The sequence below is a fragment of the Panthera tigris genome, chromosome A2 (genome assembly GCF_018350195.1).
Source record: "Panthera tigris isolate Pti1 chromosome A2, P.tigris_Pti1_mat1.1, whole genome shotgun sequence".
Taxonomy (NCBI): domain Eukaryota; kingdom Metazoa; phylum Chordata; class Mammalia; order Carnivora; family Felidae; genus Panthera; species Panthera tigris.
Genome location: NC_056661.1, coordinates 103,573,266 through 103,599,269, shown reverse-complemented (window position 1 = coordinate 103,599,269; position 26,004 = coordinate 103,573,266). Strand labels below are relative to the sequence as shown.

The 26,004-nt window shown below is 35.3% G+C and overlaps 1 protein-coding gene across 2 annotated transcripts in view; it reads left to right on the top strand.

The window, feature by feature from the left end:
• The window catches only part of THSD7A (thrombospondin type 1 domain containing 7A), a 437,882-nt gene extending 412,085 nt beyond the window's left edge, over positions 1-25,797 (top strand). For both annotated transcript variants that reach the window (XM_042967298.1, XM_042967289.1), the window contains 6 exons: positions 2,928-3,101; positions 13,263-13,358; positions 16,581-16,663; positions 17,008-17,218; positions 19,675-19,762; positions 20,440-25,797. In XM_042967298.1, coding sequence (XP_042823232.1) covers positions 2,928-3,101; positions 13,263-13,358; positions 16,581-16,663; positions 17,008-17,218; positions 19,675-19,762; positions 20,440-20,524 — 737 coding nt within the window. In that variant the 3' untranslated portion in view covers positions 20,525-25,797. The remainder of the gene's footprint in view (positions 1-2,927; positions 3,102-13,262; positions 13,359-16,580; positions 16,664-17,007; positions 17,219-19,674; positions 19,763-20,439) is intronic.
• Positions 25,798-26,004: the final 207 nt, after the last annotated feature.

Sequence of the window (26,004 nt, the reverse complement as noted above, 5' to 3'; positions counted from 1 at the left end):
TTAAGTGTTGCTTCTTAGACATTCCTGCACCTGATAATAATAACCTATTCCTGATCCAGCAATTCCCCTACTCCATTTCCTGCCCTCCCCCCCCCCAAAAAAAACTGGCCTGATTGCAGTCCACATTCTCACATACAATTCAATAAAATCATTTTGCTTCACAGCTGAACAAGGTTGAGGCTGTTGCAGCAGGTAAGGGCTCTGGGCAGAGCCAAGGACTGAACCTTTGGGCTTTCATGTGCCGAATGGCCACATAGTCAAAAGGCACCAAAGCTAAAAGTTGGAAGGCCTGTCTATTCCAGAGCCAAATCTCCAGCGTCATGAATAGGATTATCGTGATAACCACAACACGGAGCAGCACTAGCAGCCTTGCAGGAATTCGTGTCTGCTTTCCTGTGGAGTTTGTCCACTTGTTTTCTTATACTTCCTACAGCACAATCACCCACTCATTTTATTATTATTATCAGGTGTTACTGGGGGCTAGCCACAGGGCTCAATACATTGAGAGACATATATACCCTGTCCTCATTGAGTTTACCTTCTAATGGAAGAGACTGGTGCTAATCTAATAGTAACATAAATAAACACAAGATTGAAATTTGTCCTAAGTTACCCAAAGGAAAACAAGATCCCACAATAACATAAAACAGAACAAACACACTATTCTAATTAAATTAATTACAAACCCAGAAGGAGGCTGCTCTTCTAAGTTACCATCTCTTCATCCCAGTTGCTAGTTTTCTCCAATAATGGGTTTTGAAAGCTAGCAACATATGAGCTAATAAGCTTTAAAGTAAGTAAAATACTGAAGGAGGAAGTGCATCTTATATACTTGTCCTATCTTTTGCAGGCATAGTGTGGTTTATTATTATAATGGTTTATATGGTCAAAACATAAACGTATGTTTAGTACAAGCCCAATGTCTCACTGTCATTTGCTGTTATTCAGCCTTTAAAGCCTGACATGGATTCTTTTGGGGTGACGATTATATAATTCACAGACAAATATTAAAAGATTTATTGAGTTTTGTTGTAAAATACACTATGTCAAGTGATATAATCACAGAGATAAAGCCTACCAGTAAAAAAAAAATGATATGTTTTATTTCCACATAGTTTGCAATCACTGGGGTGTAGTTACATTACCTTTATCTTGAGAGGACTATTTAAAATTTTAATTGTTTTTCCTATGTAATTAAAAACTGAGTAACCCCAAAGTATTTAAACATGCTTCGTAGTTTCTTTTTCCTTAACGCTTCTAAAATTTAGTAGAATTTTCTGCACTTCAGGATGACATTGACTATTAATGACATCCTATAATAAAGGTCTACAAAAATCAGTCCACTTTACTGTTATACATATACCTATTAGCCAGTTATTCACATCTGGCCAAGATTTCTTAATTATAACACAAGACATGTTTTCATTAATCAGATCTCCAGGCAGATTTGTGCTAATATTAGGCATCTTCAGCATAATATAAGGCAATATGAATTATGCATATGGTATGGCTGGAATAATTAAAATGATAAGAATCCCTGTGGATTCGTGTCTATCATAATTTACTATATCCTGTGTACAGTATCACCAGTCAGTCCTAAAGAATGGATGGGTATACAGGAAAGGTATATTTCATCAAATCCTCCTTGTTCTCCAAATGGTTGAAGATGTTGAACGCAGGATACACCAGGGCCCAGCAATTCCACTCCTAAGTATACACCCGGTAGAAATGCACATATAAGTTCAAAGACTCACACTAAGATGTTCACAATAGCAGTATTCATTATAGAAATAATGTATAACTCTCCACCTGCCCATCAAAAGAATGGTATCTAAATTATGACACAGTCATATAATGGAGTAAAATACAGCACTAATGATCACAGTGGAACTACATAAATACATGTGGATCCTGCAAACATAAATGAGTGAAGTATTTTTTACAGATACAGATGGTACGATTCCATATGTCACACAAGAAAGGTTTCTGAAATTCTGAGAATGTCCTCTTGCTTGATTTGGGCATTGGCCGCAAAGTTATAAAATCAGACTGTGAAAATTTGAACATTTAAAATATGTGATCATTTTTCATGCATATTCTTCTTCAATAAATAATTGAAAAAAAGAATTCGATTGAAGATGTAGGTCAGATAAAGTCACAAGGATTATTACTACTACTGCAGTTGTTGCTCACTTGACTGTCTCACCCTCACACCTCTGGCAAGAAATTGGAAAAACTAAAGTATAAATGCCAGTTTTCTCAGCCTTGGAGTTCAAGTGTTTTTGAAATTATGCATATCTACAAGACAAATTTCATGTATATTTAGATTTTCATTGGTACTACCAAGTGCTTAATAAACCTCTTCACCATAATGTCAAGAATGGTGGTAGGTTTTTTTTGTTTTGTTTTGTTTTTTAATATATAAAGTTTATTTTGAGAGGGAGAGCACATGCACGAAAGAGAAAGGGGGAGAAGGGCAGAGAGAGAGAGGGAGAATCCCAAGCAGGCTTCTCACTAACAGTGCAGGGCTTGACGCGGGACTCAAACTCACCAACCACCCTGAGATCATGACCTGAACCAAAATCTAGAGTCAGATCCTTAACCGACTGAGCCACACAGGAGTCCCTGGAGTGGTGGTAGGTTTTAATCAACTGTTTGTTGTCTCTTAAGAGGAGGTGAATCATAAGGCACAAGATCCTGGAAGCTGTAGTTTCTATTCAGCAACATCCACTCCAAAACTAACATTAATATACACTTGTAAACCACATATAAACTTGCCAAAATTAAATACTTATCTAAATCCTATAAATATCATGTATGACTAGCATACCAAGAAACATTTCCCGGTGAGGTGAAGAAACATAATTACTAGCTGGACGGCTGCTGTTTATGGGTATGTGTATGAACTACCAACTGGTGTTTTGCAGGTGACTGTTATCTGAAGGACTGGTCTTCGTGGAGCCTGTGTCAGATAACCTGTGTGAATGGTGAGGACCTAGGCTTTGGTGGAATACAGGTCCGTTCCAGAGCGGTGATCATACAAGAACTGGAAAATCAACATCTATGCCCAGAACAAATGTTAGAAACAAAATCATGTGATGGTGAGTGCTGCAATTCATGAAATCTTTTCAGTTTAGTTTTAAGAGACAAAAGCATAAGATATAGAATTTTCTGCTCAATAAGTAAATTTGCTAAGATCTCTTAAGACTGAGAATTAAGAGTAGGATTCTGAATTCTAAAAATTTACAGGAAGAAAAATCTCTCACCCTTCAAAAATTAGATAAGAAATGTAAAAAATGGTTCACAGTTTTATTAGCTACAGAAGGCCCAGATAATTAAGAGCACATTATTTGGACACTCAGGACAATCCTGATCATGTATGACTCTAACAATATCCTTTATTTAAGTTAAAGGAAACAAAGAAAAACTACAAATCCACATCAAAATGAGAGATTTTTACTATATTCTTATAAATTGATAAATCAAAGTATTGGTAAGAACTAATATGACATAACACATGAACGTACATGTTTATGTGTCTATGTGCGAATGTATACACACATATAGAGCCATGCACCCAATATAAGCAGTACATGACATTTTCAAAAACAACAGAGCATTAAAATGTCATACTTTGGGAACACAGAGGCAGTCTAAATGAAAACAAAAGACTTTATATCTAGTGTAGAACATAGGTCCTCTCCTTCCTGCTTGTCTTTGGAAACAATTAAAGAGTATGACAATTAATAGCAAATAGGAGCCAAAATACTACTTTTTTTACTGAAAAGTTGGAGACAAAAGCTTGGAATGTTAGTGAAGAAGGCTTAGAATAAAAGCCAAATGGGCTAGATGACTTAACCCAAGAATTAGGTATAATTATGCACCTTGTCAGTTGAATCTTTCCTAATTTACCAAACAGATGAACCATTCCCTACGTCCTGGGTGTAGGTAATGAAGTAGAGAAAAGTCAGAGGTTACAATAAATGAAACAGACCCAAGGAAAAATTTGTTCACCCCCAAATGACAACGAAATAAAATTAGAAATCAGTAACACAGCAATTGTGAAAGAAATGTCACCATGCACACAGCAGTAAAAACTGGAAACGACACTTCTAGAGCATTACACTTCAAATGGTATGTGGGATTTAGCACAAAAGTACTTACAAGAAAACTTAAAGCCTGAAATGCCTAAATAGGGGAGTAGAAAAGATTAAAATGAGCTAAGCATTAAACTCAAGTAGAATGTAACTAATACAGATAAATATAAATTTAGTGAGATAGAAAACAAACAAAATAATCAACAACCAATAGTTGACCAAACTAACTAAATAGACCACCTCATGGAAAAAATCAGGAAAAAAGAGCAAAATAACTACTACATCCTATAGAGTAGAGTTTTAAAAATTATGACTAGAGGTGCCTCGCTGGCTCAGTCAGTTAAACGTCTGACTCTTGATCTTGGCTCAGGTCATGATCTCAGGGGCTCGTGAATTCAAGCCCTACGTAGGGCTGTGCACTGATGGTGTAGAGCCTACTTGGGATTCTGTCTCTCCTTCTCTCTGCCCCCCCCCAAAATGGATAAACTTAAAAAAAAATAAAAATTATCAATAAATTTTCCTAATAAATATAGAAACTTCAAGGTAATCTAAATTTTATAATTTATCAAGAATGATACAGAATCTAAACTATGGATTATGTAACTATTAAAAACTCAAGTGTATCAAATATTTACTTATACATGAAACAAACTAAAACATAAATGGCTTTGAGTTTTACCAAACATTTTTTTTTTGTATTTTTATTTAATTAAATTTTTAAAATTTACATCCAAGTTAGCATATCATGCAACAATGATTTCAGGAGTAGATTCTTAATGCCCCTTACCCTTTTAGCCAATTCCCCCTCCCACAACCCCTCTAGTAGCCCTGTGTTTGTTCTCCATATTTAAGAGTCTCTTATGTTTTGTCCCCCACCCTGTTTTTATATTATTGTTGCTTCCCTTCCCTTATGTTCATCTGTTTTGTATCTTACAGTCCTCATGAGTGAAGTCATATGATATTTGTCTTTCTCTAATTTCACTTAGCGTAGTACCCTCTAGTTCCATCCACGTAGTTGCAAATGGCAAGATTTCATTCTTTTTGATTGCCGAGTAATACTCCAGTGTGTGTGTGTGTGTGTGTGTGTGTGTGTGTGTGTGTGTTTGTGTGTAACACATCTTCTTTATCCATTCATCCATCAATGGACATTTTGGCTCTTTCCATACTTTGGCTAGTGTTGATAGTGATGCTATAAACATTGGGGTGCATGTGCCTCTTTGAAACAGCATACCTGTATCCTTCGGATAAATACCTAGTAGGGCAATTGCTGGTTCATAGGATAGTTCCATTTTAATTTTTTGAGGAATCTCCATACTGCTTTCCAGAGTGCATTCCCACCAGCAGTGCAAAAGAGATCCCTTTTCTCCGCATCCTTGCTGACATCTCTTGTTGCCTGAGTTGTTTATTTTAGCCATTATAGCTATTCTGACTAGCCTGAGGTGGTATCTCTTTGTGGTTTTAATTTGTATCTCCCTGATGATGAGTGATGTTGAGCATTTTTTCATGTGTCGGTTGGCCATCTGGATGTCCTCTTTGGAGAAATGTCTATTCATGTCTTTTGCCCATTTCTTCACTGGATTATTGTTTTTTTGGGTGTGGAGTTTGAGAAGTTCTTTATAGATTTTGGATACCAACCCTTTATCTGATATGTTGTTTGCAAATATCTTCTCCTATTCTGTCAGTTGCCTTTTAGTTTTGCTGATTGTTTCCTTTGCTGTGCAGAAGCTTTTAATTTTGATGAGGTCCCAATAGTTGATTTTTGCTTTTGTTTCTCTTGCCTCTGGAGATGTGTTGAGTAAGAAGTTGCTGAGGTCAAGGTCAAAGAGGTTTTTGGCTGCTTTCTTGATGAGGATTTTGATGGCTTCCTGTCTTACATTTAGGTCTTTCACCCATTTTGAGTTTTTTTGTGTGTATGGTGTAAGAAAGTGGTCCAGGTTTATTCTTCTGCATGTCGCTGTTCAGTTTTCCCAGCACCACTTGCTGAAGAGACTGTCTTTATTCCATTGGATATTCTTTCCTGCTTTGTCAAAGATTAGTTGGCCATACACTGTGTGTCCATTTCTGGGTTTTCTATCCTGTTCCATTGATCTGAGTGTCTGCTCTTGTGCCAGTACCATACTGTCTTGATGATTACAGCTTTGTAATACAGTTTGACATGTGGGATTGTGATGCCTCCTGCTTTGGTTTTCTTTTTCAAGATTGCTTTGGCTACTTGGGGTCATTTCTGGTTCCATACACATTTTAGGATTGTTTGTTATGGCTCTGTGAAGAATGCTGATGTTATTGTGATAGGGATTGCATTGAATATGTAGATTGCTTTGGGTAGTATCAACATTTTAACAATATTTGTTCTTCCTATCCAGGATCATGGAATCTTTTTCCATTTTTTCATGTGTCTTCTTCAATTTCTTTCATAAGCTTTCTGTAATTTTCAGTGTATGGATTTTTTACCTCTTTGGTTAGATTTATTCCTAGGTATTTTATGGGTTTTGGTACAATTATAAATGGGATTGATCCTTGATTTCTCCTCTGTTGCTTCATTATCAGTGTATAGGAATGCAACCAATTTCTGTGCATTGATTTTATACCCTGCAACTTTGCTGAACTCATGGATCAGTTCTAACAGTTTTTTGCTGGAATCTTTTGGGTTTTCCATATAGAATATCATGTCATCTGCAAAGAGTTAAAGTTTGACCTGGCCAATTTAGATGCCTTTGGTTTTGTTGTCTGATTGCTGAGGCTAAGCCTTCCAATACTATGTTGAATAACAGTGGTGAGAGGGGACATATCAGGTCTTGTTCCTGACCTTAGGGTAAAAGCTCTCAGTTTTTCCCCATTGAGGGTGATATTAGCATTGGGTCTTTCATGTATGGCTTTTATGATCTTGAGGTATGATCCTTCTATCCCTACTTTCTTGAGGGTTTTTATCAAGAAAGGATGCTGTATTTCGTCAAATGCTTTCTCTGCATCTATTGAGAGGATCATGTGTTCTTGTCCTTTCTTTTATTGATGTGAAGAATCACACTGATGGTTTGCAGATGCTGAACCAGTCCTGCATCCCAGGTAAATCCCACTTGGTCATGGTGAATAATTGTTCTAATGTATTGTTGGATCCGGTTGGCTAATATCTTATTGGGGATTTTTGCATCCATGTTCATCAGGGAAATTGGTCTATAGTTCTTTTTAGTGGGGTCTCTGTCTGGTTTTGGAATCAAGGTAATGCTGGCCTCATAGAAAGAGTTTGGAAGTTTTCCTTCCATTTCTATTTTTTGGAACAGCTTCAAGAGAATAGGTATTAACTCTTCCTTAAATGTTTGGTAGAATTCCCCTGGAAAGCCATCTGGCCCTGGACTCTTGTTATTTGGGTGATTTTTGATTACTAATTTGATTTCTTTACTGGGTATGGCTCTGTTCAAATTGTCTATTCCTGTTTCAGTTTTGGCACTTTATATGGAGTTTTACCAAAATTTAAATGAATAAACAACTCCATTTTACGTGAAATCTTAAAAAAAATTGTGTGGGGAAAAAAAGATAAGGAAAATCCTCCCTGCTCCATGAGAGTGTAGCAGTAAAATTAGTCAATAATGTCACCAATGAAAATAGATGTCAAAATCATAAAAGATTACTATCTAACCAAATCCTTAATACCATAATTAATCATGATGTAAGTCATCATACCAACAGAAAAAAAAGTCATAGGATTTTTAAATGTGTTGAAACAATGTTTGTAGAATGCAACCTTAATTCACAATGAAAACTTCCAATTTAACTTGAACTAGAAGGAAATCACCTAATAAATGATATCTACAAAAACTAACAGCATACATGATAATATCAGGGAAAACATTAGAGACATTCCCTTGCAATTGCTAACAAAGCAAGGATGCTCACTATTGCCAACCTGGTAAAGAAGGTTCCAGCCCAAGTGTAAACCGAAGCTTAATAGTTGAAAGCAAAGAAATAATCGTGCACATTACTATGATTTTCACATTAAAAATTTTAACAAACAAAATAGAAAAAAATCCATGATCATCTCAATAGATACAGAAAAGGAATTTGACAAAATACAACACCCATTCATGATGAAAACTCAACAAAGTGAGTCTCAACAAAGGCCATTGATGACAAACCCACAGCTAACATCAAACTCAGACAAGCTCTTAGTTGTTCACCATCAAGAACAGAAGGACAACAAGGATGTTATCCATTCTTACCACTTTTAGTCAATGTAGTACTCAAAATCCTAGATGCTGCACTCATACAATAAAAAGAAAAGCATGCAAGTTGGTAAGGAAGAAATAAAATTGTCACTGTTTGCAGATGATGTGGTATTATACATAGAAAATAAATAAATAATTAATTTATTTATTACAATAAATGAATTCAGTTAAGTTGCAGGATACAAAATCGATATGTAGACACCTGTTGCATTTCTATACACTAATTACAAAGTAGCAGAAAGGAAAAAAAAAAACTCCACTTATAATTGCACCAAAAAGAACAAAATACCTAGGAATAAACTTAACCAAGGAAGTGAAAACCTGTACACTAAAAACAATAAGGCATTGATGAGACATTGAAGACTACACAAATAAATAGAAAGATCTATCATGCTCATGGATTAGGAAAGTATTGTTAAAATGTTCATACTACCCAAAGCAATCTACTGGGTAAATATAATGCCTATCAAAGTACCGATGGTATTTTACACTGAACTAAAACAAATACTCCTAAGATTTATATGGAATCACAAAGGCCCTGAATAGCCAAAGCAATCCTGAGAAAGAGCAATAAAGCTGGAAGCAGCACAATCTCAGATTTCAAACTATACTACAAAGCTATAGTAATCAAAAACATGTGGAACTGGCACAAAAATAGACACCTATATCAATGGAACTGAATAGAGAGCCCATACTCACATGATCAATTAATCTGGTACACAAGAGGCAAGAAGATACAATAGAGAAAAGACAGTTTCTTCAATAAATGGTACTGGTAAAACTGCACAGCTACATACAAAAGAATAAAACTGGACCACTTTCTTATACCACATACAAAAATAAACTCAAAGGGGTTAAAGACATAAGTAGAATACATAAAACCATAAAACTCCTAGAAGAAAACTAGGCAGTAATTTGACATTGGCCTTAGCAACATTTTTCTAGATAGTTGTCCAGAAAGAGAAACAAAAGCAAAAATAAACTATTGGGACTACACTAAAATGAAAAGCTTTTGCACAAAGAAAGAAGCTGTCAACAAAACAACAAAGCAACCTATTGAATGGGAGAAGATATTTGCAAATCATAAATCCAAAAAGGGGTTAATATCCAGAATATATAAAGAAGTTATACAAAACACAAAAAAAAATCTAAAAAATGTGCAAGGACCTGAATAGACATTTTTCCCCCCAAGGAAGAGACACAGATAGATAGCCAACATGAAAAGATACTCAACTAATCATCAGGGAAATGTAAACCAAAACCACAATGAGGTATCTCCTCACACCAGTCAGAATGGCTAAGAGATAAATGTTGGCAAAGATGTGGAGAATAGGAACTCTCATGCATCCTTGATGGGAATGTAAATTGGTACAGTTAGTGTGGTCAACAGTATGTTGGTTACTCAAAAAATTAAAATTACCATAACCCAGTAATTCCACTTCTGAGTATTTACCCAAATAAAAGAAAAACACTAACTCAAAAAGACCTATGCACCCCATGTTTATTGTAGCATTATTTACAAGAGCAAAACAAGCTAAATGTCCATCAATAAATGAATGGATAAATATATGGTATAATACACACACACACACACACACACACACACGTGTGTGTGTGCAATATTCCATTACTCAGCCATACAAAAGAATGTGATCTTGCCTTTTGAGACAATGTGGGTGAACCTAGAGAGTATAATTAAAGTCAGACAAAGATAAATACCATATGATTACTCTCATATGTGGAACATATGAAAACAAAACGAATGAACAAAACAAGAAAACAGATACAGATTCATAAATACAGGGAGCAAACTAGTGGTTGCCAGAGTAAGTGATAGGTGAAGGAGATTAAGAGGTACAAATTTCCAGTTACAATGTAAATAAGTCAGAGGGATAAAAAGTACATCAGAGGGAATATAGTAAGATTTTAATAACTTTGTATTGTGACAGATGATAACTACACTCACCGTGCTGAGCATTTCCTAACGTGAACAGATTTTTGTTTTTAGTATTTATTTTTGAGTGACAAGGCACAGTGAGGGAAGGGCAAAGAGAGAGAGAGGGAGGGGAAACAAAGAATCCAGAGCAGGCTCCAGGCTCTGAGCTGTCAGCACAGCCCCACCCAGGGCTTGAATTCATGAACGATGGTATCATTTTTGAACCAAAGTGGGGAGGCTTAACTGGCTGAGCCACCCAAGCACCCTGGCAATTTGAACAGGTTTTTAATGTGTTATGAGATATTGACCCAAAAATTAATACAAAGAGGTCGAAGACCAATAAGATCCCAGAATTTCAAGAAGGAAAAAGTGGGAGAGATTAGGGGACTTACATGGCTTTTTTCAAAATTTATTCTACAGCATTAGTAATTTAAAAAGAGTGACAAGTCAACAATAAAGCAATTAAACTAATGAAAGAATCTCAGGAACAAATTGTCATATATGGATACATGACAGAAATGAAAGTCAGTAGGGTAGTAGGTGGGTAAATAATGTTGCAATAACTTGTTACCCATGTAATGTTTTTAAAATTATCTTTAGCTCACACCATACATAAAATTGTGTTTTAAATTATAGACCTGAAAGTGAAATAGAACTATACAACATTTAAAAGAAAATATAGGAGAATATCATTATAAACTCAAGGTAGGGAATAATTTCCTACTTAGGATGCAAAAAGCACAAAAATGGGAAGGAAGAAAAATTATTTTAAATTAAAATTTCAATCTTCTACATAATAAATGATCATAAACAAGGCTAAGAAAGAAACTACAGACTTAGAAAATATATTTGTGAGGCAATTAATTTCCAAGGATGAGTATCTACAATGACTGATCCAAATTTTCTTTTGTGAATTTTAGATACATAAAAGTTTGTATTAAAAATGAAAAGATTTAAAATAATCATAAACCAATTTTGTGTAACCGTAAATAACATACTTGCTGAAAAATAATTATTTTGCAAACCAAAAACAGTAACTTTGACAAGTATGGTCTTGTTTTACATTTTTGCAAATCTCTAATATCTGGCTTAAAGGAAGACAGGTGGATTCTCTACTTCTGCATTCAATCTGTTGCAGTCTTATTTTGGTTTATGTATATGAAGAAAACCCAGCTCTACTCACATGAATGTGTACTTGAAAAAGTACACACACACACACACACACGCACCTGGGAGAATGTCAAAGTCTCCCAGGTTCTCTACAGGATACTTTGAGAACTGCTATCCTAGAATAAATATTTCCACAATTCAATAAGAAAAGGCACAGATTTCAGTAGGATAAAAAAAAATGGCCACAAGATATAAAGAAGCAATTCTCATAAAAGGAAGTCTAAATGCCCCCAAAACATTTGTTACTCTTTAATAGCTTTAGTAATTACAGAACTACAATTTAAAATGACAATATAGGGGCACCTGGCTGGCTCAGTCAGTTGAGCATCTGACTTTAGCTCAGGTGATGATCTCGCAGTTCACTAGTTTGAGCCTCCTGTCTGGCTCTGTGTTGACAGCTCATAGCCTGGACCCTGCTTCAGATTCTGTGTCTTCCTCTCTCTCTGCCCTCCCCTGCTCACACTCTGTCTCTCACACACACACAAAAGTAAGTAAACATTAAAAATTTGTGAATGACAATGCAGCTTCCACACCCACCAGACAAACCAGAAGTTTTAAATCTGGCAATTGTCAATGTTATTAAAGGCTTAAGCAATGATAACCCTTATTCACTGCTGGTGGGTGTGTGGATTATTGTTTTGGGGAGGGAATAAAAGTTATATTTAGGAAGGTTGCAGCCATCCCTATGGTGATACACAGCAGTTTCTCTTCTTGATATTTACTTTAAAGAAGCACAAGGAGACTTGCAGAAGGTGGACCACTGAGGCATTGTACTAATAGCAAAAATTGAAAACAACCTAAAAGGCCACCAGAGAAGAAATAGCTAAAAACAAACAAACAAACAAAAAACTGTGGCATTTAGTACAGTGGAATTTTATATAGCAGTTAAGACCAGAGCTGCATTATAAAAAAAAAAATCACATAGAAATATTTCTTCTACAATACTGAATGTTTCAGATTGATACATACAGTATACTTTTAGAATTCTTAATCCAGTTGACCTTTGAACAACATGGTTTCAATCCTGCAGGTCTACTTACATGTAGATTTTTTTAATATAAACACAGTAACTATACTTTCTCTTCCTTATGGTTTTATTTTAAGCACATAGTACATAACACATATAATACAAAGTATGTGTTAACTGTCTATCAGTAAGGCTTCCGGTCAGCAGTAGGCTGTTTATAGTTAAATGTTGGGGGAGTCAAAGTTCTACACAGACTTTAGACTGCATAGGGGTACATGCCCCTAACCTCCATGTTGTTTGAGGACCAGATGTGCTGTATTTTATGGATATATACATACCTCATATAATGTATTATATTAAAAGAATAAAAACCATGGCAAAGGAATGCATGTATCTACTTTAAAATCGTGGCTTTTGCTGGATAGATATGGAGGAACATCACATCAGGAAGAGGACCTAATAATAGGATATCACATTCATCTTATTTTTCACTCCCCAACAGACAAAAGAAAACTAAAGCAAACATGTCTAAATGGCAGTATTTGTTAAAACTGCATAATTGAACATTTTTTGTTATTATTTGCCCCGTATGTAAATTTGATATTTTATAATACTTTGAACGTTAAATTATATTAAAAATCCAAGTTCACATCAGATAGGACAGTGGACATAAAACATTAGTTGGGATTTAGGAATGTATCGGGAATTTTATAACATTTCCATGGTAATTTTAGGACAGTAACATTCGAATCATTTTTGAGATGGATTCACCACTTTTCAGTTGTTTATAAATATTTTCCTAATATACTTTCCCCATGATTGTCCTTCTAGACAGCAGAATGCTTCTGTTCATGTTTATTGTGTCCCTGCAGATGGACAGTGTTATGAATACAAATGGATGGCCAGTGCTTGGAAAGGTTCTTCCCGAACAGTCTGGTGTCAAAGGTCAGATGGTATAAACGTAACAGGTAAACCTCCAAATTTCTTTGGTTTTTGAAAGTCTTCCTGTAACACACATGCAGTTGGTTAAACAATTAAGGAAACAAAGATACTCAAGGTATCCAAAACATGTTGCGAATTCAGTACCTAGGCTATATATAACTGGCGACCAATGACTTTTATTTTTTAATGTTTCAATTAAATTCTCCCTCATCTAGCCATTTTAGACATTGCTGCACGAGTTTGGTTAAAATAGTCTAATTCCGGGGTGCCTGGGTGGCTCAGTCGGTTAAGCGTCCGACTTCAGCTCAGGTCACGATCTCGAGGTCCGTGAGTTCGAGCCCCGCGTCGGGCTCTGGGCTGATGGCTCAGAGCCTGGAGCCTGCTTCCGATTCTGTGTCTCCCTCTCTCTCTGCCCCTCCCCCGTTCATGCATAAATAAAACGTTCAAAAAATTTTTTTAAAAAGTCTAATTCCAATAAATTATCATAATTCTCAGATTATCTTTCCTAACAATTTTTATATGTGAATAACTTACCACATGCTAAATATATAGATATATATTTTGTTTCTGGATCTTAGAGACCATATACATGCAGACCAAAAGTATTACAAAGGGAGTATGAATTTACCAATCTAAGTATCTTGATACTTAGATAATTCAGAAATCTATGTTTTAGTTTTCTATTCATTAATAGGTAAAATCTGTTGGCAAATCTCAAGCCCAGACTATCTGGGCAGCTAACCCACTCTGTCTCCACTCAAAAATTATATACTCAAAGAAGAAATCCAAATGAAAAATATTTCTGAAATGTCCCTTGACCCAAATACACCCCCAAAGAGCTTCTCTAATCTGCAATTACTTCAAGTCTCTTTATCTAAACTCAGTAAATGCAAGGGATCTTAATGTCCCTATGAAATGGCAAGAAACTTGGCTCCAGGTATGTACTGAACCACCTTGCAAATTTCCTAAGAAAAAAAAAACAAGGTTGGAGCCAGAACCTCAACCTTAAACATATGACCCAAAGATCTAAGATCTCTCCTTCAACAATTTATTTGTGTAAGTCTAATCTATAGAAATCTTCATAGTGCAGCAGTAGCATGAGTTTTGACAGTTAACTGCTTAGGGGAACCTGCTGACTTACTGCCATCGTTTTGACCCTCTGGCAGGGAGAGAAAGTAATGTGCATTTGGATGTCTGTGAGTAATGTCCATTTATAAATTTAGCTGTAATATATACATCAAGATAACAGGAACAGGAATCAATATGCTTTTTGGAAAGCATCAATTTTTATATTAAATTTTAAATTACCTGCATTTATTTAAACGTAATTACTTATTTCCTCCCTATGAAAGCTGGAACAGGATATCAAATTATGTTTTTGTGAAGGTAAGATTTTATACATGACAAATCTGTATCAAGAAACCATTGATAATAGCAACTCCCAGCGGACACATATATAACAAAGAAGAGACCCCTGCCAGGAAACTCTTTGCTCTCTCTCAGTATTAGGCAGAAAATGTTCCAACCACACCACTGTTAAGAGGCATATGGGGAGAAAGAGTCCTGGGAAGGGAAGCATAGATTTTCTAAATTTGAAGGCATTTATAGAGGTGGTACATTCGACTCAAGTGTTGAAAATGAAGGTCTGCATTCTTTAAACTATTCAGAGGGGATGTTGCAGCTTCCCCAGAGGGTCCTATTACTTCCAGAGCTTTTTTCCAAATATGGATGCAAATAATATTTGTTTGCCTTTTCTTCTACATATTAAAAGCTCTTTTCTCACTAAAATTGGGGATAGTCCCCAATGCCAAGGTAAGTCAAATTTTAAAAGACTTCCTGTAGAAATCATATGTTCACCTTCTTTTTAATTCATTAAAGCATCCCATGTATTTCTTTCTAATACTCTTTGATACCAAAAAGCCAACATGTAAATGATTTGTGATAAACTCTATATGCATTCTTCTTCCATCTTTTAGGAGTGGTAAGACTCTTTATGAGATATAGACAAGCATGTGAAGTATATTACCTACCTTGACCACCTGCTTCTGTTTTATGATGTTGTCCTTATTAGAAATCAAGATGTTATTTTCCTTTTTCTTCATGTGTTTAATGATAATAACTTCAACATGGACATTTAACTGCAATTTGCTTTCCCATCACAATTTTTTTTTGATGAATAGTGTATTTATATTATTGAGAGATAAGGCAAAGAATTAACAATAGTTATCTTTGATTAAATCCCAGGGGATGATCAGTTCCATAAAGGAAAAAACTTTGCTTTCCTAAAATTCTGTTCAAGTGAGCAAGTATGGTTTGAAACTCTAAGTTCCTTCCATATCAGCAATATGGTTTCTCTAGGACATCTGTTCCCATCTTAAAACCTCACTTTTAACAACTCACGCAGGCACACTCTACTTGAAAAGAAGAAAGAGAAGGAAGAAAAAACAGAGCTGCAATGTCAAGTTTAAACAATAACATAAATATACCTCCTAGTAGCTACAAGTGTTTTCTTTCCTCTACCCCCAAAACTCCTGAATTAGCAGGAATTGGAAATTTTCTCAAAGAAATATGCATTATTAGAGAAGAACATGTATGTGGTAGTCACGTAAATTAAAGAGACATCTCAAAGAATGTGACAACTATTTCTTTGAATAGCCAAGAAAAAAGTTAACTCTGAAGGAAAATTAAATCTGTTTTGCAATGTTGAACTGGGCCAACAGGGGGGACTAGGATAGAAATAGCCCTTGTGCAATTAGTGTTTTCAAAGTAGCAACTACAAAAACAAGCGCTTACTGAGCACCTGCTGAGTTCCAGGCTCTGTGCCATCTGCTCTGAAGAAGAACAAGAGTCTCTGGGGCGCCTGGGTGGCTCAGTCAGTTAAGCATCCAACTTCAGCTCAAGTCATGATCTCACAGTTCTTGAATTTGAGCCCCACGTTGGGCTCTGTGCTGACAGCTCAGAGCCTGGAACCTGCTTCAGAATCTGTAACTCCCTCTCTCTTTGTGCTTCCCCTGCTCACGCTCTGTCTCTCTCAAAAAATAAGTAAATGTTAAGAAAAATAAAAAAGAAGAGCCTCAAGTTCCTGTATAAAGTGGTCGAGGTTAACCAACTATCTCACAATCAGTTGCTCTCAGAAAAATCCATGGATTCCCAAAGTGGTTCAGGATTCAAAGACACGTCTATACAATAGTGTATTTCTATCATTGCAAGAGATGCTGCTTGTCAATGTATGATTTTCTGTTCTGCAGGGGGCTGCTTGGTGGTGCGCCAGCCTGATGCTGACAGGTCTTGTAACCCACCGTGTAGTCAACCCCACTCTTACTGTAGTGAGGTATGTGTGAATTCAATAGGATAAATAAACTAGCTTCATTATTTCTCACCCCACTGACTCTTGTACAGTCCATTCCCCCTACCCCAAAACGCATGTCTTGAGGCCTGCAACTTAATTTCTGGACCTCTCCGTTTATCAATGTAAATAATTCTAAACGTACTTGTTTCTGTTAGAATAATTTGTGTACAGTAAAAAATGTATGTCCTTTTTTATGTAGTTAAGACAGAAACTACATGTGGTAAACTTCCAAAACAATACTTCTTGAAAGCCTTCTCTTCAAGTCCTATCTGTCATGCTTTCAAAGATCACCTTATATGTGTAGAAATCCTCTTGTTCTCCTGCAGATGAGGACATGCAGTTGTGAAGAAGGATACACTGAAGTCATGTCTTCTAATGGTACACTTGAGCAATGCACACTTATCCCCGTGGTGGTGATACCCACTGTGGAGGACAAAAGAGGAGATGTGAAAACGAGTCGCGCAGTACATCCAACCCCATCCTCCAATAACCCAACAGGACGGGGAAGGACCTGGTTTCTACAGCCATTTGGGCCAGGTGAAGTGACTAGACAGTGTTGATGTAGAATCTCTTACTTATACATTTAACCATGTCAAAGGATTAAAAGAATGAGCAAGCATTTTCATATGAGCTATTAATTATTTCATCTGTACTCATTTATTCTGATACTGCCATATATTATGTTTTTACTATTATAAAAAAAAGCACTCATGCTCAAAGTTCAGAGAAATGACTTTCTTCTATGGAAAAAAAATTTAGGATATTAGTTATTTTGATCTCAGACCTACATTTACAAGTATAATTATGATCATATTGAATAAAGAAATCTAACAGTGAAAATATTAATGAGGAAAAAAGTGTATTGTCATTCAGAACTGGAACAAATAAAACTGTAAAGACATTCAAGAATTTTTCATTTGACCACAGACGGGTAATAATTTGAACCTACAATAGGAACATCAGTAATGCAGTGCTGTGCCAAGGGGCACTTGGTGGCCAGCCCAATTTCTATCAGCTCTTCCGTTTGATAAACTGAAGTAATCAGAACCCGTACTAGCATCAGATACAGAAGGGCAGGGATGGAGCCTTCCTGTCTAGATGGGATGATCTAAATTTGAAGACTGACCAGACCCCTGTCATATTAAACAGACATTCTTCATGTGTCTAGTAATGGGCTTGAAGCCAATACAGGCAAAAGCTTGAAGGTCTAGTAAAATGCTATCCCTACTCTGCATACTTTCTCTCCCCAGTTGAAATCAACTATATGCTTATTCCTGGAACTAACGCTGGTGCTTAAAATTGTGCTATGAAGGCTATATGGTAGGTAAGATCATGATGGTGTTTCTTACACCAAGAGGAATTGCTAGTTAGTGACCAAAGGAAATCGCCAGGCAAAGCCAGGTGCAGTCTACCTTATACTTGTTACAAACATGAGAAAAGAAAGAATCCTCATAGCTAGCACCTCTCTCTTTGGAATGTATTAAGTCAAAACACTTTCCCTTACTGGAGAATCACTATTAGGATTTTAAGTATTTTCAGTTTTGGAGTGAGGTAGCTCAAATACTGTGATTTAACCACATTATCCCTGCCTTGGTAAGGTTCTTAGCTGAAATACAATTTATTTTGCAAAGCTGACTTGTCTTTGCAAACACGGGAAACTCTTCTCTCAGTATTCAAGATCGTGGACCAGCACATGGCTGTTAGCAATTGTGACCTTGAATAAGAATCCATGCAGATCTCCTCAAATCAAAACTGGTTTTTAAAAAGAGTGTTTTAAGTTTAATATATAGCTTCCCTACAGTGAGTATTTTAGTATATTAAAAAGGTTTATGTTCTTAAAAAAGTACATTTAGGCATTGTTCTTGGTTTTTGAGGAACTCAAAGATTATTTGTTGAAGAACTCTCAGGGCAGATTTTAAACCAGTGTCTAATTTTTTAAGTCTTGAGAATTGAAAAGAAGGCTATTTAGAATATTAACAGATTGTTTCCAACTAATGGACCCCTGGGTTGATCCAGCTTCAGGCAGAAAAAACATTTGTTTTTGATGCCTTCCAAACATTAAATAAACGAGAGTGTCTGTGAAGTCCATTTGCCCAATCCATAATTTTTGCACCAATGTCACCTTTAATTTTACATATGCAACAGAAAATATGTGTTGATGTGAGTTTCAGATTAAGTTAGGTAAGGTTATTAATACTATCTTCTAGTTGAAGTTTATTCTCAACACAAAACTAAGAAGTTCAAAGAAAGTAAGACCAGAAAACCAAATTAGGGAAGTTCCTGTCTTGCCTAATTCCATATAATAGAAAAGGTAGAAAAAAATTATTCAGAGTTAAAAAATTATATGTTATAATCAAACTTGGCTATTTTCGCAAATGATGTTGTCAAATGAACCTTAAAATACAGTGTAAGTGTAAATTAGATAAAAGATTAATTCTAAAAAAATGTTGAACAGATTCACTTTCAATTCATCTAGGAAAAAAAAGGCTAAAGTGACAAAATTTATGTTCAAATACCTGTCTGCATCAACCCTAAGCTATTGGACTTTCTTGAAATTGCATTATTTTTCTTCTTGTAATTGCCATTCTTAGAGTGAAAATCAGAACAAAATGTTTATTTAACATTACACATATATTTGATTTGAACTAAAATTTAGTTAAGCAGCAGCAAAAATTTAGGCATATAAACTTGAAATCGGAACACAAATTTAATTGAAAACATTATTTCTTTGCCTTTCAAGTCTCATTGGTAATTTACCTTTAATGAAGCAGCATCTAACTCATAATAGCAGCGTTGCATTCATCATTAACTGTGCCTAGGCAGTAATTCATTTTGTTTTGAAACAATGTGGTCATATGTGGCTGGTCATTGGTCATAGTTAAAGACTGTCTCATATATATATATATATATATATATATATATATATATATATATATATATATAATCACACACCAAACTAATGTAAATTAATGACTAATATCCATTCTTCTTAGATGGGAGACTAAAGACCTGGGTTTACGGTGTAGCAGCTGGGGCATTTGTGTTACTCATCTTTATGGTCTCCATGATTTATCTAGCTTGGTGAGTAACTATTTCACAATCTAAGGGGGCACAACAATCTATTTCAGCAAAAATACTGTCGGTTGACCATAACACAGGAACAGCAAACTAAATCAAATAAGTATTCCACATTGAGTGTTCGTCTGCAATTCTAAATAAAAATGGCTTCTGTCATAGTTGGTCTAAAACCTACCAAATCTGAGCCGTTTGAAATCTGAAAATGAGCCAGAGCTGCACCAGGTCATCTTAAGTGTGTTCTCCTTGGTTCTGCAAGAGAATACTGCTTCATATGCTTACGGTGAACTCCAGACTGATCCTCAGTTACTACTGGGGGAAGAGATTATGGTCATACCTAATCCGATTCAACTATCTTTTTAAACATGTATTATGAATTATGTATTATTTATAAAGATTTCTGCTCAAATATAAATGACTATACTATAGTATTTCCATTGTTAGTACCAGAGGAATTCCATTTGATAATTCACTTTTATAAGATAATAAAATATGGGAGGAGTTCTTTTTAAATTTTATTCAGACCATACCTAAGAAATTCAAAGATACCAGAGTATCCAATTCTAAGATTGAATTTAGGTCATACAGGCAATTAGCAACTTTATCAATACATTTCAAAGTTTGTCATTTAAAACAGAATTTACAAATGATTCTTTCTCCTATTGTTGTTGTGTTGTTTACAGCAAAAAGCCAAAGAAACCCCAAAGAAGGCAAAACAACCGACTGAAACCTTTAACCTTAGCCTATGATGGAGACGCAGACATGTAAAATATAACTTACCCTGGCAACAACCAGTTTCAGATTTCTGACTTTGCAGTAGACATCCAGAAGCCACAAAGCTCTTCATACTGTGTGAATTAAAATGCAATGTAACTTTTTAAAAGAGCATCAAAGAAAGGAGTGAAAATCACAGTGCCATTGGAGATATTAAGACAGTACCACTTACAAAAAAACAAAAAAACAAAAAACAAAAAAACTAAAAACAACAAAAAAAAAACAAAACAGCCCTGAGAATTCTAGGAGTTTTAGTTGAATACATGCTGCATTCTAAGTTTTCTGTGATCTTTTCTGATATCTACCAACTGACAATTCACATTCATCTCTAAAATATGGTTGTGGAATTGTTCAGTTAGGATGCCTGATCCAAGCCTCTGTCGGCAGTGTTAACCCGTAACAACATTTTAGCATGAAGAGTTTATACCAAGATCTCTACAATACTATAGTGAAGCATAACAACATGTATACGCAATTGAATGATACACATTACTACGTCAGACTATGTACTTGTTAATAAGCAATTTTAATGGTGAATAAAAGATAAGCGAATAAAAGATAAGCTCTAAGCGGAGCAGAAAACCCATTGAGTAAATTCAGCATCTTGGTCGTTTGATGATAGCTTTCATTAACCTGCATTTCAGAGGCAAAGACTTTCTTCTAAGAATTAGTTCGTGTCTTTCTCCAAAATACGAATGCTGGACATGTACTAGGATCTTAGAGAAAAAAAAAAAAAAGTCCTCAAGTTCAGTATTTTATAGTGGTTATTGTCTGGAAAACTTATTTGCTTGTGTTAATATATTTCTACTTCCCCTAATTTTCAAACTGGTTGCCTGCATCTCTTTTGCTATATGGAAGGCACATTTTTGCACTATATTAGTGCAGCATGATAGGCATTTAACCAGTATTGCCATAGAAACTGCCTCTTTTCATATGGGATGAAGACATATGTGCTCAGAGTGTCATGGAGACATTTGCAAGTTCTTGTATTCTAAAGAGTACAAAGTTCAGTTTGGATGGCAACAGGATGGAATTCGCTATTACATCTGCTATATACACTCTTCCTCATTGCTGCAGCCATTGCGAAATCAACCACATGGCAGGGATTTAAATGTTCAAATCCCCAACTCATTAACCTTTCAAAAGATGGATCTCTCTAGTTGGTTTTTAATTGTACTTTGAAGGCTGTTTATGACTAGATTTTTATATTTGTTATCTTTGTTAAAAAAAGAAAAGAAAAGAAAAAAAGGAGCGGGTTGTCTTTTTAATTTTGAGCAGATGGAGAAAATAAGGTCTTGATAATTTTTGTAACTAAAAGGAATCAAAATTGTGTGTTGACTCTTCTTTTTCCTGATTCACATTCTTCGTTTCATGTCTAATGTATCCATGGTTGTGTCTTTCTTACTACTAAAATTTGAAGGAGTCTTTGTATGATTTCAAAAGCTAAAATTTTCAAGAGAGAATAAGTGTTTTGCCCAGGACTTTGTTAAATATCTAGACCAAGGGTCGCAAACTTTTTCTGTCAAGGCCCAGATAGTAGAAATTTTCAGCCAGGTCTTTGTCACAACTTCTCAATTCTGTCATCAGAAGAATGCAGGTGTAGACAATACACAGTACATAGAAGAATGAACACGGCAGTTTCCCAGTAAACCTCCCATTATAAAGACAGTCATCAGGTCACATTCATTTGCAGGTTGTGGTTTGCTGACCACTGGTCTAGAAGTTTTTTCAGTGCTTACCTCTTAATTGTGTCATCTTTTGTTTTCATTCATTCACCTTAGAATATGAGAACTGTTTAATTTGAAAAGTGAAAAGGAGTCATTCAACTTTTTCACTGTTTTGGAAGTAGTTGTATTTTTCACAGATGTAGCCCTGGGAAAGGCACAGTGAAGTACTATCTATCTGATTTGGTAGACTTCTTGTGTGTGAAAAGAAAATTCAAAAGGTGCCATTAAAAAGCAATTCCATTTTTCAGGCAACATTTACTGCAACAACATTTGGTAGAGGGGAGGACATTAGGTTTTCAGGTCTTTTAAAAATAGTATAATAAGCTATTTTATCTTCAACATAGCTGTGTTGCTATAAAAGTGGTTTAGACTAGGTGTTTTACATTCATAGTAGAGTTTGAGCTCCCCCTGCTGTTCATTGGATTATTTGCAAAGATTACAAAAAACATCAGATTATCAGATGTTGCCTCAAAAATTAACAAATTTCTACCTACTTCACTAAGAATTAAATGTAGAAAGCACTAATTCCTTATTAAACATTCACTGTATTAGGCAAAGCAAATCATTTAAAAGCAAATAGGTGGTCACAAAGATGAGAATTTTACTTTAAATCAAAGATTTAAACAAAAAAAAAAAACTCATAAAAACAAATTCCATTGCATCTGTCTTATTGAAGAGAAGGAATAAAAATCATATGATTGTTCTAAAACTGTGATCGTCAGTGTATGCACTCAGGGGTCTTCCAGATAATCCTCAAGTTGATCTCTTTGAATAAAATGAGCTCCATTTGTACAAAATGGTTGAGAAATAATCTGCAGTTACTTGAAGAATTTAGCTAACAGCCTTATAAAACGCGTGCAGCACCTACTAACTTCGAAGTTACTGAATAGAATAAAATAGCATTGCACAAAAGCTATACTTCTGATACTGTAAAAGGTGACTAATTCAGAAGGCAGATCAGTATCGTGTAACCCATATATTAAGAATTAATGAACTGATCAAAATTAATTTTATGAAAATACATTATTTTATTCATAAATTAGTTACATTTTACAACACTATATATATGAAGGAGACTGGGTTCAATGTGACCTAACACTAGGGAACGTATTAGAAGTTCACTGTTAGGATAAATACTGGGTGGCCTCTTGTTACAAAGATGGAAGGCAGGACATGTAGCCAGCTGGCTATTTTGGACAAATGAAGGTTACTAGATTCATGTTTACAACATGAAAATAGCCTTAGTTTTGTTCCTGGCATGAGGCAATAATGAGTGAAGTACGTTACTGGAATGTCATAAATATTTTATTCCTCCTGTTCAATTCTAGCAGTTCAGGAGGGGGATATACTAGTAACTGGTCCGTTGACACTTTTGCCTTACCAAAATGACCTGTGAGCCCACAAAAGATTTAGAACTACTGCTCTATAAACATGAAGGTCTGTTTGGTTTAAAAAAAAAAGAAAAAAAGAATGACACAGTATTGTACTATTTTGTTGGATTGTTTCAATAGAAACCACACAAAATTGGCACAACTGATCTCTCTTTAGAGGGTGATTTGCTTCTTTATCACTATCTAATCTAGGATATGGACCAGAATTCTTATTTGAAAGCCTTTTTGAAGACACTATAGTGTAGCTTCAAGCTAATTTAGAAAGGAGTGCATAAAAGCATGTTCTTAATTATAACAAAGCACAAATTACTTATGACAAAACAAATACTTCTTGAATTATCACATGTAAGATACTCTGCTAGACACTGTAAAACAATTAGTCATGACTTTTGTATCAAAGACATTCAAAAAAAGGAATTATGTTTAATGAGTGAAGAAGTTACTTAAATCACCCTTTACTCGATTTGTTTCTAGTGCGAGATTTTTACCTTGTGTAATGTCCATGTCTCAGGCCATGCTGTTAGGCTTTTGCTGTAACCCTCCTTTGCCCTCAGGTAGGTGGCAATGCTCATTGTGGCTTAATCAGAACACTGTTAAGTTCCTGGACATTCCAAGATAAAGCCACATATGCAGAACTTCTTACAGGAAGTAACATCTCTCAGTAACCTCCTCTAAATCTCTGTACCCATTGCTCCTTTATGATCATTTTCTCTGGTGTCTCTCTGCTCTCTTAACAACAATGTTGTCTACTTTTCTCAGAACCGCCATCTACCAATACAAGCTCAAAGTGTTAAGTAAGGGGGGGAAAGGTGAAGCTATTTCTTACCTATTACAGTCCAAGTGTCACTTAGAGTGTGAACATCTTGATTTAAACAAAATGTAAGATATAGAAGACATACCCCCCCCAAAAAAAAGACTTTCTGTAAAAATGTCAATTTCTATCCTCTATTAAGTATGACCCAGTTATCTCTTCCTCCTCCTCACCTCTGTGCTCATGTCCCACCCTGTTAAGAGAGGAAGGCAGGCCTGTACCTTACAGAATGGAGAGCCCATTCTTGGGCTTAGTGGGAGTTTGAATAGATTGGTAAGAATCATACTTCCAAAATCATCTGCGATGTATGTGTAAAAGTATTGCCAAATTCAAACGTGTTTCTTGTTCCATTTCCCACCAAGTCCGAAGGTGTTGAAAGGGAGAGCCATACAGGAAAGAAATTGTGAAGAATCTTGCCAGCAAGTGAGCTTTCTTAGGTCTAGTTTACATGTGAGAGTAAAACATCTGCCTGTCCCACCTGGTCCCATCTTCAGGTAGCCGTGACTACAGAAGAGGATTTCGGCATCTTAAACTGGACTGTGGGCCTAGCAAGCATGACTCTTCATAAAAAGGATGTTTTGCAGTGTGAATATGGTAATTCTCTGTCTAGCAGGGACACCGAAAATGGTTATGTCTACTTTATTGAGTAAAACATGCTAAGTGGATAGCGTTAACGTTGTAGTTTTATGTTTTCATGCTTCTACCCAGCCAGATCTGAAAACGAGCAGTATACAAAAACTTTTAGTTTGTGGCAGTCATGTTTTCAGCAATCAAAATCTCTAGTCTATTTAGAATGTAAAACTGTCAGTCCTGTGTTTCGTAGACTTTTTTTTTCTTAAAAGCAATAGTTTCTAGAGCATCTACTTTGAAACTTCAATGAAATTTTCACAACTATTTTTCAGCAATCTATGTGTGTTTGTTTTTAAAAAGTAAACATTAAGATCCCCTCTCTGGTACTTTTTCCTGCCTATTTGTAGCACAGAGATTTGAAGAGATCAGTATCTGTCATTGTAAAATATAACTTTATTAAATTTGCAATGTCTTTATATAAATTATAATCCCCTAAATGTTTTTTGTTAATTTAATTACCTGAATATTTATTTTGTTTAAATAAGGAGGCAGCTGTCTAAGAAGTTTTTGTTAATATTACTTTGTAAATTGTGTAATGTAATTTATTTTAAATTATGTACATTTCTTTTTTAATGCACAAGATGTCTATGTACAATTAACTACAGATTTGAAAATAATGTCACTAGCTTTATTCAGTTAATACAGATGGCATGTGAAGATGTAATATGCTTTTTTACATTTTCATATGGGTTATTTGTAAATATGTTGCCGACAAACATAAACATGGAAATCATTTTCATTCTACTCAAGTGTACTTTTTAATTTGCATCATTTGCTGCTCATAGGTGGGTTAAAAATATATATATTTCAGTGAATATCCAAACACTTTTACTGCTCTATTGCCTGTTCCTGAATTTTTTTTTTTTTTTAATAACTCTAGTGGGGAAAGTTCAAGAGACGCAAACCTTACCTTTA